General features: G+C 45.6%; 1 protein-coding gene across 3 annotated transcripts in view; it reads left to right on the top strand.

Annotated features, from left to right (window-relative positions):
- The window catches only part of AHCYL2 (adenosylhomocysteinase like 2), a 101296-nt gene that overhangs the window by 65182 nt on the left and 22379 nt on the right, over positions 1-13735 (top strand). For all 3 annotated transcript variants that reach the window (XM_060279255.2, XM_060279258.2, XM_060279256.2), the window contains exons 3-6: positions 3178-3321; positions 4855-4955; positions 6433-6535; positions 9036-9130. In XM_060279255.2, coding sequence (XP_060135238.1) covers positions 3178-3321; positions 4855-4955; positions 6433-6535; positions 9036-9130 — 443 coding nt within the window. The remainder of the gene's footprint in view (positions 1-3177; positions 3322-4854; positions 4956-6432; positions 6536-9035; positions 9131-13735) is intronic.

The following is a 13735-nucleotide window of genomic DNA, read 5'->3' as shown; positions in this document are numbered from 1 at the left end:
GATCGCAATACCTCAAAGACCGCCTCTTTCCATCTGAACCTACCCAGACCCTGATATCATCTCCTGAAGCCCTCCTTTGTGTGCCTCCTCCCTGAGAGGCCAGGAGGGTGGCAACATGAGAACGGGCCTTCTCTGCAGTGGCTCCCCATCTGTGGAAAAACGTTTCTTTTTAACCAGGCCTTTGGTTGACCTGATCAACATCCCATGCCCTTTTAAAATGTGGCTCTTTTTGGGGGGGGGATATTATTGGGTTATTGCTTTTATTTTTATTTTATATACAGTGGTGCCTCACGGGTCTTTTCTTATAACGAAAAATTCGTCTAGCGAATCCCATAGGAATGCATTGAATTTTTTTTTTGCCCATAAGAACGCATTAATTGAATTTCAATGCATTCCTATGGGAAACCGCAATTCGCTAGACGAATTTTTCGTAAAACGAATTCGTCTAGCGAGGCAACCTCCCCTCGAAAAATCCTTTCGTTAAGCGGAAATTTCGTTAAGCAGGGCATTCGTTAAGCGAGGCACCACTGTATTGTGATATTTTTATGTGAACCGCCCTGAAACCTCCGCTTATAGGGCAGTATATGAATTCAATAAAGAATCATAATATTAGCGCAGCTAATAAAATGTGTTTCTAGCCACTGAGGCTAGCTGGGCCTCCATGCTGCATGCTGGTTCCTTCAGGTGGAGATCAATCACATCCATGGCAGGCAATCAGTCAATTTCTTGTGGTCCTGAGTTGTTTAAGGCTTATCGCACTTTGAATTGGGCCTGGAAACTAATTGGCAGCCAGTGTACTTGAGCCAAGATTGGTGTAAAATGCTCAAGCTGTCATGCCCCGGTGTGCAACCAGACTGCTGAATTCTGCACCCGTTTCTGAACTGTCTTCAGAGGCAGCCCCATGTATACTGTATTGCAGTAATGTAACCTAGAAGTTACTAGAGCATAAACAACAGAAGTTAGGCTACCCCCGCCTCTTGGCAGACAGCTGCTTTTGTCAAGGAGGTAGGGGGCTTGGCTGCTGCTCACCACCTCCTCCCTCTGCTGCTGCTGCTTATCATCTGTGTTACGTTTTACATTTTTTAATGTACACTGTTCAGGTATTCTCTGAATGCAGAGCAGTTTATGAGTGTTGAAACAAGTAAAATAAATTAAGAGGGCTTAACTAAAAAGAAGGGGACGCAGGTGGCGCTGTGGGTTAAACCACAGAGCCTAGGGCTTGCCGATCAGAAGATCGGTGGTTCGAATCCCTGCGACAGGGTGAGCTCCCGTTGCTTGGTCCCAGCTCCTGCCAACCCAGCAGTTCGAAAGCATGTCAAAGTGCAAGTAGATAAATACTGTAGGTACCGCTACAGCGGGAAGATAAATGGCGTTTCCGTGTGCTGCTCTGGTTCGCCAGAAGCGGCTTTGTCGTGCTGGCCACATGACCTGGAAGCTGTACGCCGGCTCCCTCGGCCAATAACGTGAGATGAGTGCCGCAACCCCAGAGTCGGTCACGACTGGACCTAATGGTCAGGGGTCCCTTTACCTTTAACTAAAAAGAAACACCGTTTCAGAATTAGCTGCAAGTGTCATAGATCTAACCGAGACAAAAAGCTTACAAAGTTTACTGCCACAGAGTGTGGTAAGGGCACTATCTTAGAAAGCTTTGCAGAGGATTCAGGAAATGCATGGAACGAGGATAATCATGTTGGCGAGATATAAGCTCTGTGTTAGGAGGCACTCTGCCAGGGAACTCCAGTTGCCGTCACGATCTGATTGTGAGTGTCCCTAGTTGTTGCAGCAAACAGGATGCTCATCTAGACAAACCTTTGGTCTGATCCAGCAAGTCTGCTGTAACTTTCATTAGTTTTTAAGGACACATCTGCCCATTAGCACCTGCGCCATTTGGACTCATTGCAGATTTGAGAAGATATGTGTGCCAGGAGTTGCTTTGCAGAGTTCGAATAAGAAAACTACCAGGGTGGGACAATCTTGAAACGAGGGAACCAGAGCGAAAGGCAGGGTGATATCTCCAGACAGTGCAGATATCTGCTGGCAGGGTGGTGTCTGCCTTGAGAGCTTTTTCCAAAGCCTGCTTGACTGCTTTGCCTATATTCCGTTGGTTTGCGACTGTGATACAGCAGAAGTGCAGGGAACCGATGGGTCTGGCCATGAGAGCCAATATGATTCCAGCCTGCCTTTGGAACCTGAGGTCACAATGACCATTTATGACTCATCTCCAGCCCCTGAGCACGACTTTGCCCTAGCTACAAAGAGATCCAGGAGGCTGAGTCTCAGATATGACCCTGTACATTCACATACATGCCCACGTATGACCCTTTTCTGCTGAGAGGAGAGGTTACGTGCTGCTACGATGGATGTCCCAAGGGTCTTCTCGTGTGACTCTTACAATGATGAAATACCTGAGGTGTCCCAGTTGCCAACATTCTCAATACCAAGGAGGCCAAGTCGGTGTCGGTCCAAGCAGAAGCCTTTGGAGCATTGTGAGTGAGAAAGTAGGCATCAGAGCACACGAGGGCTGTGAAAGGAACCATGCAGAGATTTTGCAGTGAGGCTCTTAGGCATAGATAACCTCAGATACACAGGTCTTAATCATTGACCTGCAGAAATGGTGGTCAAATCCTTGGAATGGAAGGATCCTGATACATCCTGTACCCATTCTACGATCTGGCCTAAATGTTTTCATACAGTGCTGTAGGATCCAAAATTGTCACCAAAGGGAAAGAAGTACATGTAATTGCTTACTTGGGGTCTGAGACAAATGCATGTTCAGCTTTGATTGTGATCTTGTGAATGTTGCTCTTCTCTGAGCATCTCCACGCCCATCGCTCAGCTGAGGTCCAGCTCCAAGGGCCTTCTGGTGGTAAGTGAGGTTACAGGGAACCGGGCAGAGGGCCTTCTTGGTGGTGGCGCCCGCCCCGTGGAATGCCCTCCCATCAGATGTCAAGGAAGTAAACAACTATCTGACTTTTAGAAGGCATCTGAAGGCAGCCCTGTTTAGGGAAGTTTTTAATGTTTGAAGTTTTATTTTGTTTTTAATGCTCTGTTGAAAGACATCCAGAGTGGCTGGGGAAACCCAGCCAGATGGGCGGGGTATGTATGTATGTATGTATGTATGTATGTATGTATGTATGTATGTATGTATGTAAATAAATAGTCCACATCTTCCTCCAGCTGCCTCCTACACAGACAGCTCTGACGATGAGACCTCCCCCCGGGACAAGCAGCAGAAGAACACCAAAGGCAGCAGTGACTTCTGCGTGAAAAATATCAAGCAGGCTGAGTTTGGGCGCCGGGAAATAGAAATTGCCGAGCAAGGTAAGAGAGATATGCCATTCTGGGTAACTTCATTAGATCAAGAGATCTTGGTCTTGTTGCCGTTTGGGTACACACCTTTTCTGGCACAACAATGTGGCAGTAAGACCTGACTCTTCCAATCTGCCCTGGGGAGCCCCTTGGTGCACCACTGATGAAATGTAAGGCATACAGTTGAGTTCAGCTCTCCCCAGAATCCCCACCCACCCCCAAATTGCTTCTGTTCCATATAGATCATTGAATGTAGATTAAATCAGAGGAATAACAAATTGCTATTGTGCTCTCAAAAAACAGCACAGGCATTTGACTTCGATATCATTTTAATGGAAGTTTGTAAATCAGAATTAGGTGTTACAAAGCAAATATAGTCCTAACATCGGGGAGGACCAATGAACTGGAAGGCTTAGGCATTCCCAGCAAATGCCCCTGCCTTCTTCAGCCTGTTTTATTCCAGCCAGATCCAGAGACTGTAAATAATCCACCGGGTGGGGAGGAAGGAAGGAGGCATTAGCAGGGGAGAAAGGGCGTGGGGAGGATACATACACAGTGGGCATTGTGTTGTATTAGCAAATGAATGTCATGAAATTTGGCAGTGCAATGTGTTGTTTTGCCCTTAAATCTTGACTCCATATGTAAGGCTGTTTCGGACGCTCTTGATCATTTGGAATTCATAGCTCTTGCTTGCATGGGAAAGTAGTACCCTTGGGCCACTAAGCAAATCTCATTGTATCACTTCCAGTCACTGTAGATATGGAAGGCCTTTTATCTGAACACTCTCTCATCCAACCTAATAACCACACCATTGTTTCTTTCTGAGATGAATCAAAACTGAAGATCGCTTTCATTGGTTCACCATCATTTTAAGTTCCATCTCTTGACGTTGTCATCAAACAGCTGAGCTGTTTGGTGTTGGAAGACCCATTTAGGGTTACAAAACAGCCAAACCAAGTCACCTTTTTAAGTTTTAATTCCAAGGTTCTCAGCACAGTGCAAGCAAAACAAAGCTGTGGTTCTACAGATCCAAGTGAATCCTATTGTTGCCTGACATTCTCTTTTCCCACATCGACGTGGAAGTTAGCATGGTTGCTTTCTAAGAATGAGCTTAGCCTTGGAAGAAGTTGCCTGGGGAGATGGTGAAATCTCCTTTGTTGGAGAACCATTTCTTGGGGAAGCTTTTAGGCCACGCACGCCCTGCTTCAGGGCAGGGTGTTGAACCAGGAAAATTTATTGGGCGTCTTCCAGACCTGAGATTCCACTGTTTCTTTGTCTAATTATCTGTGTAATGTGGGAAGTGGGTACGTCCTTGAATGTTCACACCAATTCTGGGACTTGTCCTTGCAGATTATTCCCCACCCCACCCCTGGGTTACAGAACAGAACTTTGCAGTGCATTGTTTTAAAGCGATAAATCTTTTTGATGCTGAAGGCGATATGGGGAAATGTTTGCTGTCATCTGCTTGACATTTACTTGGCTTTGGGGTTTTGAGCATCTGTGCCCATTTTCGTATGTGTCATTTCTTCTTCTCTTCCTTCCTAGAAATGCCTGCGCTCATGGCCTTGAGGAAACGAGCTCAGGGAGAGAAGCCGTTGGCTGGAGCCAAGATCGTGGGCTGCACGCACATCACAGCCCAGACTGCTGTAAGCCCTTCCGTCCAACCAGTGGCTGGCATCCAGCACATGTGACAAGCCTAGTATGACACCTTGGCTCAAATATATGATATCCCACATGCTGGCATTGAGGGAAGAATAGGCAGCTCAAATGCCATGATTTCTCCAGGGAGTTTCTGGATGCCTTCTGAAACCCAGCCTTCAGAGGCTATGTTTCACTTTTGGAAATTCACACTGTTCTATTCAGGAAATTGGCACCTCTTACTTTGTTGATTTTATTCCCTGCCCCTCAGTTTCCAAGGGGGCCTTACATTTCTCTGGTAGCTGAGCTTTCAGACCTTTCCCCCCACCCCAGGCCCCAGCATTGGCACACGGTACCTTTTGGCAGCTACTTGATACCCAGGGCCCAGCCCCATTGGTGCCCGCTCTGTGCATCCTGTGCCATGCAGATGAGCCTGTGTGAAAGGCTGTTTTAATTTCTCATGGTGTCCCAGGGGACTGACGGTATATGTGGGAAGTTGAAATGGCCACCTGTTGCTGCTGCTTCCAGGTAAACCTACAGGTGGAGTTTGCTGAAACCTGAAGCCAGCCTTGTGCATGGGCACGTACTCACATGTGCTTTCTCCCCCACATGTTCAAAAGTTCGTGCTTGAAGGAATGTGGAATTAGCTTGTTAGGGATCATTTGGGGAGAAGAATGCTGCTGAGAGTTCAACTCTTCCTCCCCCCCCCCCCAATTATCCTCTGGGGCTGGTAATTGTCTTGAGTGGTGGCTCGTTGCTCTAGCTACTTCAGCCAAGTTATCCAGCTCCTGGTTGTTAAGGCCGTTTCTTGGACTTGCTCTCTGCCATTCTCCCCTGCCGATTTCACCGCCTGCTCTTTCAGCCAGCATTTTGGACGTGAGGTTGGGCATGGAGGGCATGAGGGGGTGTCGCTTAAGCACCTGGCAGGTGATGTAGTAAGAGGAAAAAATATTGGGCATCTTCTGTGTATGTGAAACGAGAAGACTGGGTAGACTTTTTCGACAGAAAAGTAAGGAGCTGAAGCAAAATATGGGGCCATGATTCTAAACTTTCGGAGAGGATTGTGTTACTGGCTAGAAGTGATCAAAGTATGGGTTTCTATGTGTTGTTTTTTTGTACTTTCAGGTTGAGGAAGTAAAAACTGTACTAATGATACTTAAAATATATCCGGGGGTGTGCATGTAGTTTGCTGCTTTCTTTTTTAAAGGGAACTTTATAGGTGGAAATTCTGACTATTACTGTGTTGCTGAATATTACTGGATGTTTACTTTTTGTTTAGGGAAGCTTTTAATGTTTGATGGATTACTGTGTTTTAATATTTTGTTGGAAGCCGCCCAGAGTGGCTGGGGAAGCCCAGCCAGCTGTGCGGGGTATAAATTATTATTATTATTATTATTATTATTATTATTATTATTATTATGTGTGAAGATTTGTCCAGGCATGGCAAATCCCAGACCCGCCCACCGCTGATTTTGCTCATTACAGGTTCTCATGGAAACCCTTGGTGCCTTGGGTGCTCAGTGCCGGTGGGCTGCCTGCAACATCTACTCCACCCTCAATGAAGTAGCTGCTGCCCTAGCTGAGAGTGGTAGGTATTTGGCTGCTTCAGAGTTCCAGCTGAGATCTCGAAAAAAGTATTAAAGGTATGGCTGGAAGTGATTTCTGGGGTGGGGGATTTTAAGAAGCACTTCCGACTTCCAGTAATGTGAAGACACTAGTGGGACTGAAATAAATCCTACAATGTAAAAATTCTAAAACTTTTTAGACCAAAGAGACAGAGTTGATTATAAGGAGACAAAGGTCAGAAGTTGAAGATTTAAAGTGCAATAATTAAGATTGAAAATAAAAAACCTGTTGAAGGGACGGAAGGAAGTCACGAGCTCGGCAGAGCAAAGGGTATAACTTTGTTTTGATAATGTTGGAAATATTCTTTTAAAGAAGAAACCAATAAAAATAATAAACACAAAAACCCACACTGGCTGGTTAAGCAGCTCACTAACCTTTTGGAATAGGTCTTTCTTTCGTTCTTTGCAGCGTGCCTACCCAAAGTCTGCCAGACATTGGGAAGAAAGGCTTCACAGATGCTTCTGTTGTAAATCTGCTCTTATTTGTCGCTCTTGAACAGCCTTCCCCACAACCTGGTGCCCTCTGGTTGTTGAAAGGGAAAACTCCTTTCAGCCCTAGTCAGCACAGCCGCCCTGAGTAGGACCAATGGGCATTGTATACTGAAACATCTGGTGGTCACTAGGTTAGGCAATGCTCTTGATTCTGCCAGCCTGCGTATTTGACTAAAAGAACACTGGCTTTCAAGCTTCTCTCTGTTTCACACAAGGCCTTCCCGACACATCGGGGAGAACCTGAAGGTGTGTGATTTACAGAACAATCATATGCATATTGCTTACTCAGAGCTAAGTCCCATTGCACCCAGTAGGGCTCAATCCGAGGGAAGTGAGCATAGGATTGCAGCCATAAGTGTCCAAGCCTGAGCCCTACAAATTACATGTTTCGGTGTGTCCCTTCTGGGCACTTTGGCTCATTGTTTTGCTGTCCACATGGAACTTGCCTCTCCCTTCGTTCTCGGGAGGCAGTTGGAAATTGCGATAGACACAGGATGCTGAGCAATATGGATTTTTGTCCTGTAATATGTGCAGTCAGGTGGTGGCTGCCTTCCAACCCCTGTATAAGGAAGGTTGTCTGTCCTTTTCTGAAGAAGTGTGCATGCACACGAAAGCTCATACCAAAATAAAAACTTAGTTGGTCTTTAAGGTGCTACTGAAGGAATTTTTTTATTTTACTTCGATCCAGACCAACACGGCTACCTACCTGTAACCTTTTCTCCTAAGGTTGGCTGTCGCTCACACACACACACACACACACCAAAAAAGTTGTGGTTTACAGCTATGGTATCTCTTAGCTCTGCAAGTGCCTTTTTGACAGTGTCCTTACAATCACAGCACACTGTAGCTGAGCTTGAGCAGGCTGCTGATGGCTGGTTGGTCTAGGCTCCTGCCCATGGTGGAACTAGATGGCATTCCAGTTTTACGGGTGAATACTCAAGATGTCTCACCAATCCTTGCCTGCAATCTGATCTGGTTCAGTTGTTGGAGCAGCTTCCCCCATGGCCCGATCCTGCACTGCTCTGTTTATGCTTTTTAAGGAGGTGCCACATAGATTGCTTAATCCACACGACTCCTCCTTACAGACATTGCCAGAGCAGCGGAGGATTCAATAGCGTGGAAGCAAATTCCATGCCATCCCAGTAACACATGAGCGAGGCCTCTGAATGCTTAAAACAACAGTTCCCAAACTACTTCAGGCCTTCACCAGCCCCCCAGTTCCAGAAACTCATCCCCAGTGATCACTACCATATAAAAAGCATTATTCAGAATAGTGGTTTGCATGGATGATAAAAGCACAAAAGAATTCAAAACAGTAATAACTATTTGTGCATATATTCAAAATCAAATTAAAACTATTTAGTTTAATTAATTCAACAAAATTGATGATATTGATCCCGTGATACCAGCTTTTTCAAATTCCGCTGCTTCCTTGCCTCTTAGTGCCTTTCTGAGTAATCCCACTGCCTGCTAAGAGATGGTACAGCCCTCATTGAGAACTGCTGGGCTAAACAAATGGTAAAAAGGGAGAATTTTTACTACCGATTCAATGCCTGTTTATGTACAAATAGAGGAGTCTAATCTTCCTTCATGCCTATTACTCTGGAACTGGTCTCTCTGTGTATAAGAAATTGTTTCTGACTGCAGTGTACAAATTATTTATTTCATTTCATTCATTAGTTGCCTGATACCAAACAGTCTCTAACCGATTTACAACAGATTTTTAAAAAACCTAAAGATTAAAACAAGAGCCATTGGTGCTAAGGGTGGCGTGATGCTAAGTTTTACTCGGAGCAGACCCATTGAAATAAATGGACACAACTAGGGTAGGTCCCTTAATTTTACTTGGTCTACTCTGAGTAACATTTAGTGGACTACTGCTCTAAGGTGATCTGTCTTCATGTGTAGCCTCCCATACTGTGAGCTGCCTGTTGCCCTCTGAAGTGTGTACCCTCCTTATCTCTTGTGCAGGATTCTCTGTTTTTGCCTGGAAGGGAGAATCTGAGGATGACTTCTGGTGGTGCATTGATCGCTGTGTCAATGTTGAAGGGTGGCAGCCAAATATGGTGAGTCCTAGAACCATTGGCAGTGTTCATGAAATCCAGTTCTAGTCCCTAGAACAGCAATGGACAATTAGCAACAACGGGAGCTCCATTGTGTCAGGCTTGTTTTATTAGCCTTTGACTCTTGGTCCATCTATCCCTGTATTTATACAGTGGTGCCTCGATTTACGAATTTAATCCGTTCCGAAGGTACCTTCGTAAGTCGAAAAATTCATAAGTCGAAAAACGCCATTGGAAACGCGATTTCCCATAGGAATGCATTGAAAACGGAAAAATTCGCAAGTCGAAGCAACCCTATCCAAAAATTCATAAGTCAAAAAATCCCTATCTAAAACCGCTGTGGTTTTTTTTCTGGATTCGTAAGCGCGCGGCCATTACCCCCATTCGTAAGTCGAGGTTGTCGAGTCGTTCGTAAGTCGAGGTACTGAAGGGAAGGATTTGCTAATTGTATTATTGAGCCAAATCTGATCATATAGTTTCCTATTCCACGGATGCCTTATTTCTTATAATGCTTTTCAGTGCCTCTGCGTCTCTGCACCAAAGTGTGTCAAAGTGCAAAGCCAAAGGAACAGGATGCCCAGCTCAAGGCTGGATGATGGCTGGCTATGTCTGACACGTAGTCTTACTCAAGGCTGCTGGAAGTTGCTAGTTTGACGCGTAAACTGAAGGCTTTGTTGAGCCAGCATGTGTTTAGAGTCTACACCCAGAGATATGAATTCGACAGTAATTGACAATATGCATAGACGATGTGAAGGAGGGGGGAAGATGCGCAAATCACCATTGTCCCCTATAGCCCTGTTTATGTTACCCCTGCCTTTGCCTTGGTGTTTCTGACCTTTGCCTTTGCGTCTATGCACTCAAGGCTGCTGGAAGATGCTACCGGGGCAGCATTAGTCAGCATGTGTTTATGAGAAGGACAGGACAAAGTGCGTGCTCACTCTTACAGAGGAGGGGGAAGAGCCCAAAAGAAGTGTATAAGAATCTTTGCAAATTTGTGTTTCTTTACTCTTGTTGTGGAGGACCACCTTGAGTCTCTTAAATTTAAGAATTAAACTCTTTCTCTGGAACTCAACCCCGGTGTCGTTTTGACTATCTCTGTCCTGCCTCGGTGCAACTTAAAGGACCCTTAGTAGCTGATAAGGCTACAGTACCACTGTATACAGTTTTTATGCACCACTGAAATCTCTGGGGCAGAGATGTGTCACATTCCTGCCTGTTTCAACTCCCTCAGGATCAGTGAAAGTTTATTTCTCTGTTTTCTGTTGATGCTGGAAGGTATAATGGTCCTTCTCTCACCTTCTGAGTTTGCCTTCATTCTATAGGCAAAAAATAAATAAGGGTATATGCCTTGGGTTGCCTGCGTGTGTCCCCACACTGTTTGCAGAACTGGTGAAAGCATCCCAGTTTGTGGCTGGTTTCCATTCTTGTGTTTCACTCCGAACTGTAACAGAGGAATGTGTGTGTTTTGAGCCAGAAGATGGCAGCACCGCAGAGCTTACCTTGCCTTGCCTTTGTGAAGGGATGGCAGATAGCTGAAGTGTGTCTGGGTAGACCAGTGCCCAAAACATGGTGGGTGATTCTGCAAACCATTTGCTCCCCCTAAAGAAGCTTTGAATCTCCATCTGGGTACTGAGCATTGGGCTGGCCGCTGAGCCCAGAGAACAGGCGTTACCTGTGAAAGGAAAGTGCATGGATGACATCAAAAGGATGTTGATCTGGAAACTCTGCCAGGTTGTGTAGCTATAAGGGAATCAAGGGTTTATTTCCCCAAAAGCCCCAGTTCAGAGTTACTGTTGTCTCCCACTGCTCTCCAAACATATTTCAAGTGTTCTTGGGCAGGGGGATTCCTCTGGGTAGAAGAGTTGGGCTTCTCAAAGCCCTAGTGCTGCTGGGTGAGAACCAGTTGTTATAGGGGTAACTGTGATTCTGGGGGAGAGTTAGGCTGGCGGTTGTGGGGCGGGGATAGGGGAATAGTGTCATAATACTATTGTCTCCTGCTTGCTTGCTTGCTTGCTTTTGGAGTTGCTGAATATTTTGTTCTTAACGCCTTCCCCTTTGTTGGGTTATTTCTTATCTCATTATACATGATAAAGCTATTTTTAGCCATCTTACCCCTTGCTTTTTCCTGTAAGACCAATTGCAGTCGTTTACCACACCTATCAGCCAATCACCCATTCCCACCACCCTTCTGAGTAATACCCCACCCTCCCACTATATATAAGGGTCTGGTGGTGACTTCTGTTTCAGTGTATCTGAAGAAGTGTGCATGCACACGAAAGCTCATACCAATGACAAACTTAGTTGGTTGCTAAGGTGCTACCGGAAGGAATTTTAAAATTTTGTTTAGACTATGGCAGACCAACATGGCTACCTACGTACCTGTAACCATTTCTAGACTGTTCTGGTCCAACAGTAAAAGTCCTGTGGGATTGTTTTAACTTGCTGCTGCTTTCAGATTTGATGGTTTTATCTGGTTAGGCATCTGACGATTTGGTTTGTGAACTGCTCTGGGATTGTCCAAATTAAGAGGGGTATGTAAGAGTATCAAACCAATAAATATTGGGAGGATCAGTTGGAATTGCAATGAAAGAGGCAACCAGAATGGGGCCCAGTTGGTGCTTTGTGTAGGCAAAAGGGCACCCCGTTCTTCCACAGGAACGAGGCATGTTTTGGCTGCAGTCCTTGTTCTTTCTCTTCATAAGGGTGTGAGGGAAGCTTGCCAAATTTTGCAACTCTGGCCTATTTGTGCACATAAAGGAGGAGGGAGAAAAAAAAGATTATGCAACCTTCTTAATTAAGTGAAGATTAACAAGCACAACCCCTGATTGGGAAGGAGGAATGAGCATTGTATTGCAAACTTCTCTCCAGGCCACTAATCGGATGATTTTGAGGGTGTGTGTGTGTGCTTTGAGCAAAGGACTTGGAACCAGCGGCTGCTGCTCTCTCCCTTGCCTAGTTTTCAACATCGTAATATATCACCAACTAAACATACTGATATATCACGATGTCTGAAATAAGGATGGAGCTGTGTAGAGGCATTGGCTGGCTTCACAGTTTCCCCTACATCAGGGGTCCCCAAACTACGGCCCCCGGGCCGGATGCGGCCCAATCGGCCTCCCAATCCGGCCCGCGACGACCCCCGCCGCCCGCTCTTACGGCGCGCGGCGACGATCTTAAAAATCGGCAAAAAATCGCCGAAAATCCTTTGTGCGCATGCGTATGGGCCTCTCCCGACCCAGAAGAGGTCATTTCCGATGCACTTCCGGGTCGGGGGAGGCCCATACGCATGCGCACAAGCGGTTTTCGGCGATTTTTCCCCGACCGTGTGCGCATGCGCACGGGCGCGCACTTCCCCGCCCTCCGGCCCGCTGCGCGCGCACTCCCCTACCCTCCAGCCCGCCGCACGGTCGGCGCGGCGGGCACCGACCCACTGCGCGGTAAGTCTGGGGACCCCTGCCCTACATCGTGATTTTTGCTGGTGCCTGTTCTTGTGGTTTGCTGCCCCATGCATGATTCATGATATATTGCCGGGTCAAAAATAAGGACTTCAAATTGGTTTTGGATGATATATTGCTAAATCACCCAGCCACCTGCGATTCTCAGCTCAGTTCCTCGACAGTGGAGAACATAGCCTTCATGGTTAGTAACTATTGATAGCCTCTGGTTTCATTCTATGACCGACAGTTCCAAGGTACATGTCATTTGAGGTACCTAGAATTTCTGTCTCCTTTAACATAATCTGGATGTCAACATGTCAAAATAATTTTTATTTAACTTTTCAGGTTTTACATTTCCACATTAACATCTTTCATTATACCCATACATTCAGCGACTTCCCTCCTTCCCCTTCCAAGGTTCTTTTAATTTACCCATAATTCCTGCATATTCTTGTGTTTAGTCGTTTAGTCATGTCCAACTCTTCGTGACCGCATGGACCAGAGCACTCCTGTCTTCCACTGCCTCCCGCAGTATGGTCAAGAGTCTCCTCCAGCTCCATAATTCAAAAGCATCAATCCTTTGGCAATCAACGTTCTTTATGGTCCAGCTCTCATATTCTTGTATATCCATCTAAATCAGTTTTTCCCCATTTTGCACCCTTTTAAATACGTTTTACTGTTGAATTTACCTTAATACTGCCTGCCTTGTCAATGGGAGTGCCTGATCACCTCATCTGTCTCCTGAGAAATCTCTATGTGGGACAAGAAGCTACAATTAGAACTGGATACGGAATAACTGATTGGTTCAAAATTGGGAAAGGAGTACGACAAGGTTGTATATTGTCTCCCTGTTTATTCAAATTATATGCAGAAATCATCATGCGAAAGGTTGGACTAGATGAATCCCAAGCCAGAATTAAGATTGCCAGAAGAAATATCAACAACCTCAGATATGCTGATGACATAACCTTGATGGCAGAATGTGAGCAGGAATTAAAGAACCTCTTAATGAGGGTGAAAGAGGAGAGCGCAAAATATGGTCTGAAGCTCAACATCAAAAAAACCAAGATCATGGCCACTGGTGCCATCACCTCCTGGCAAATAGAAGGGGAAGAAATGGAGGCAGTGAGAGATTTTACTTTCTTGGGCTCCTTGATCACTGCAGATGGTG

The sequence above is a fragment of the Zootoca vivipara genome, chromosome 9, assembly GCF_965207765.1.
Source record: "Zootoca vivipara chromosome 9, rZooViv2.hap1.1, whole genome shotgun sequence".
Lineage (NCBI taxonomy): Eukaryota > Metazoa > Chordata > Lepidosauria > Squamata > Lacertidae > Zootoca > Zootoca vivipara.
The sequence above is the reverse complement of the archived record's forward strand: the minus strand, read 5'-3'. Positions and strand labels throughout refer to the sequence as shown.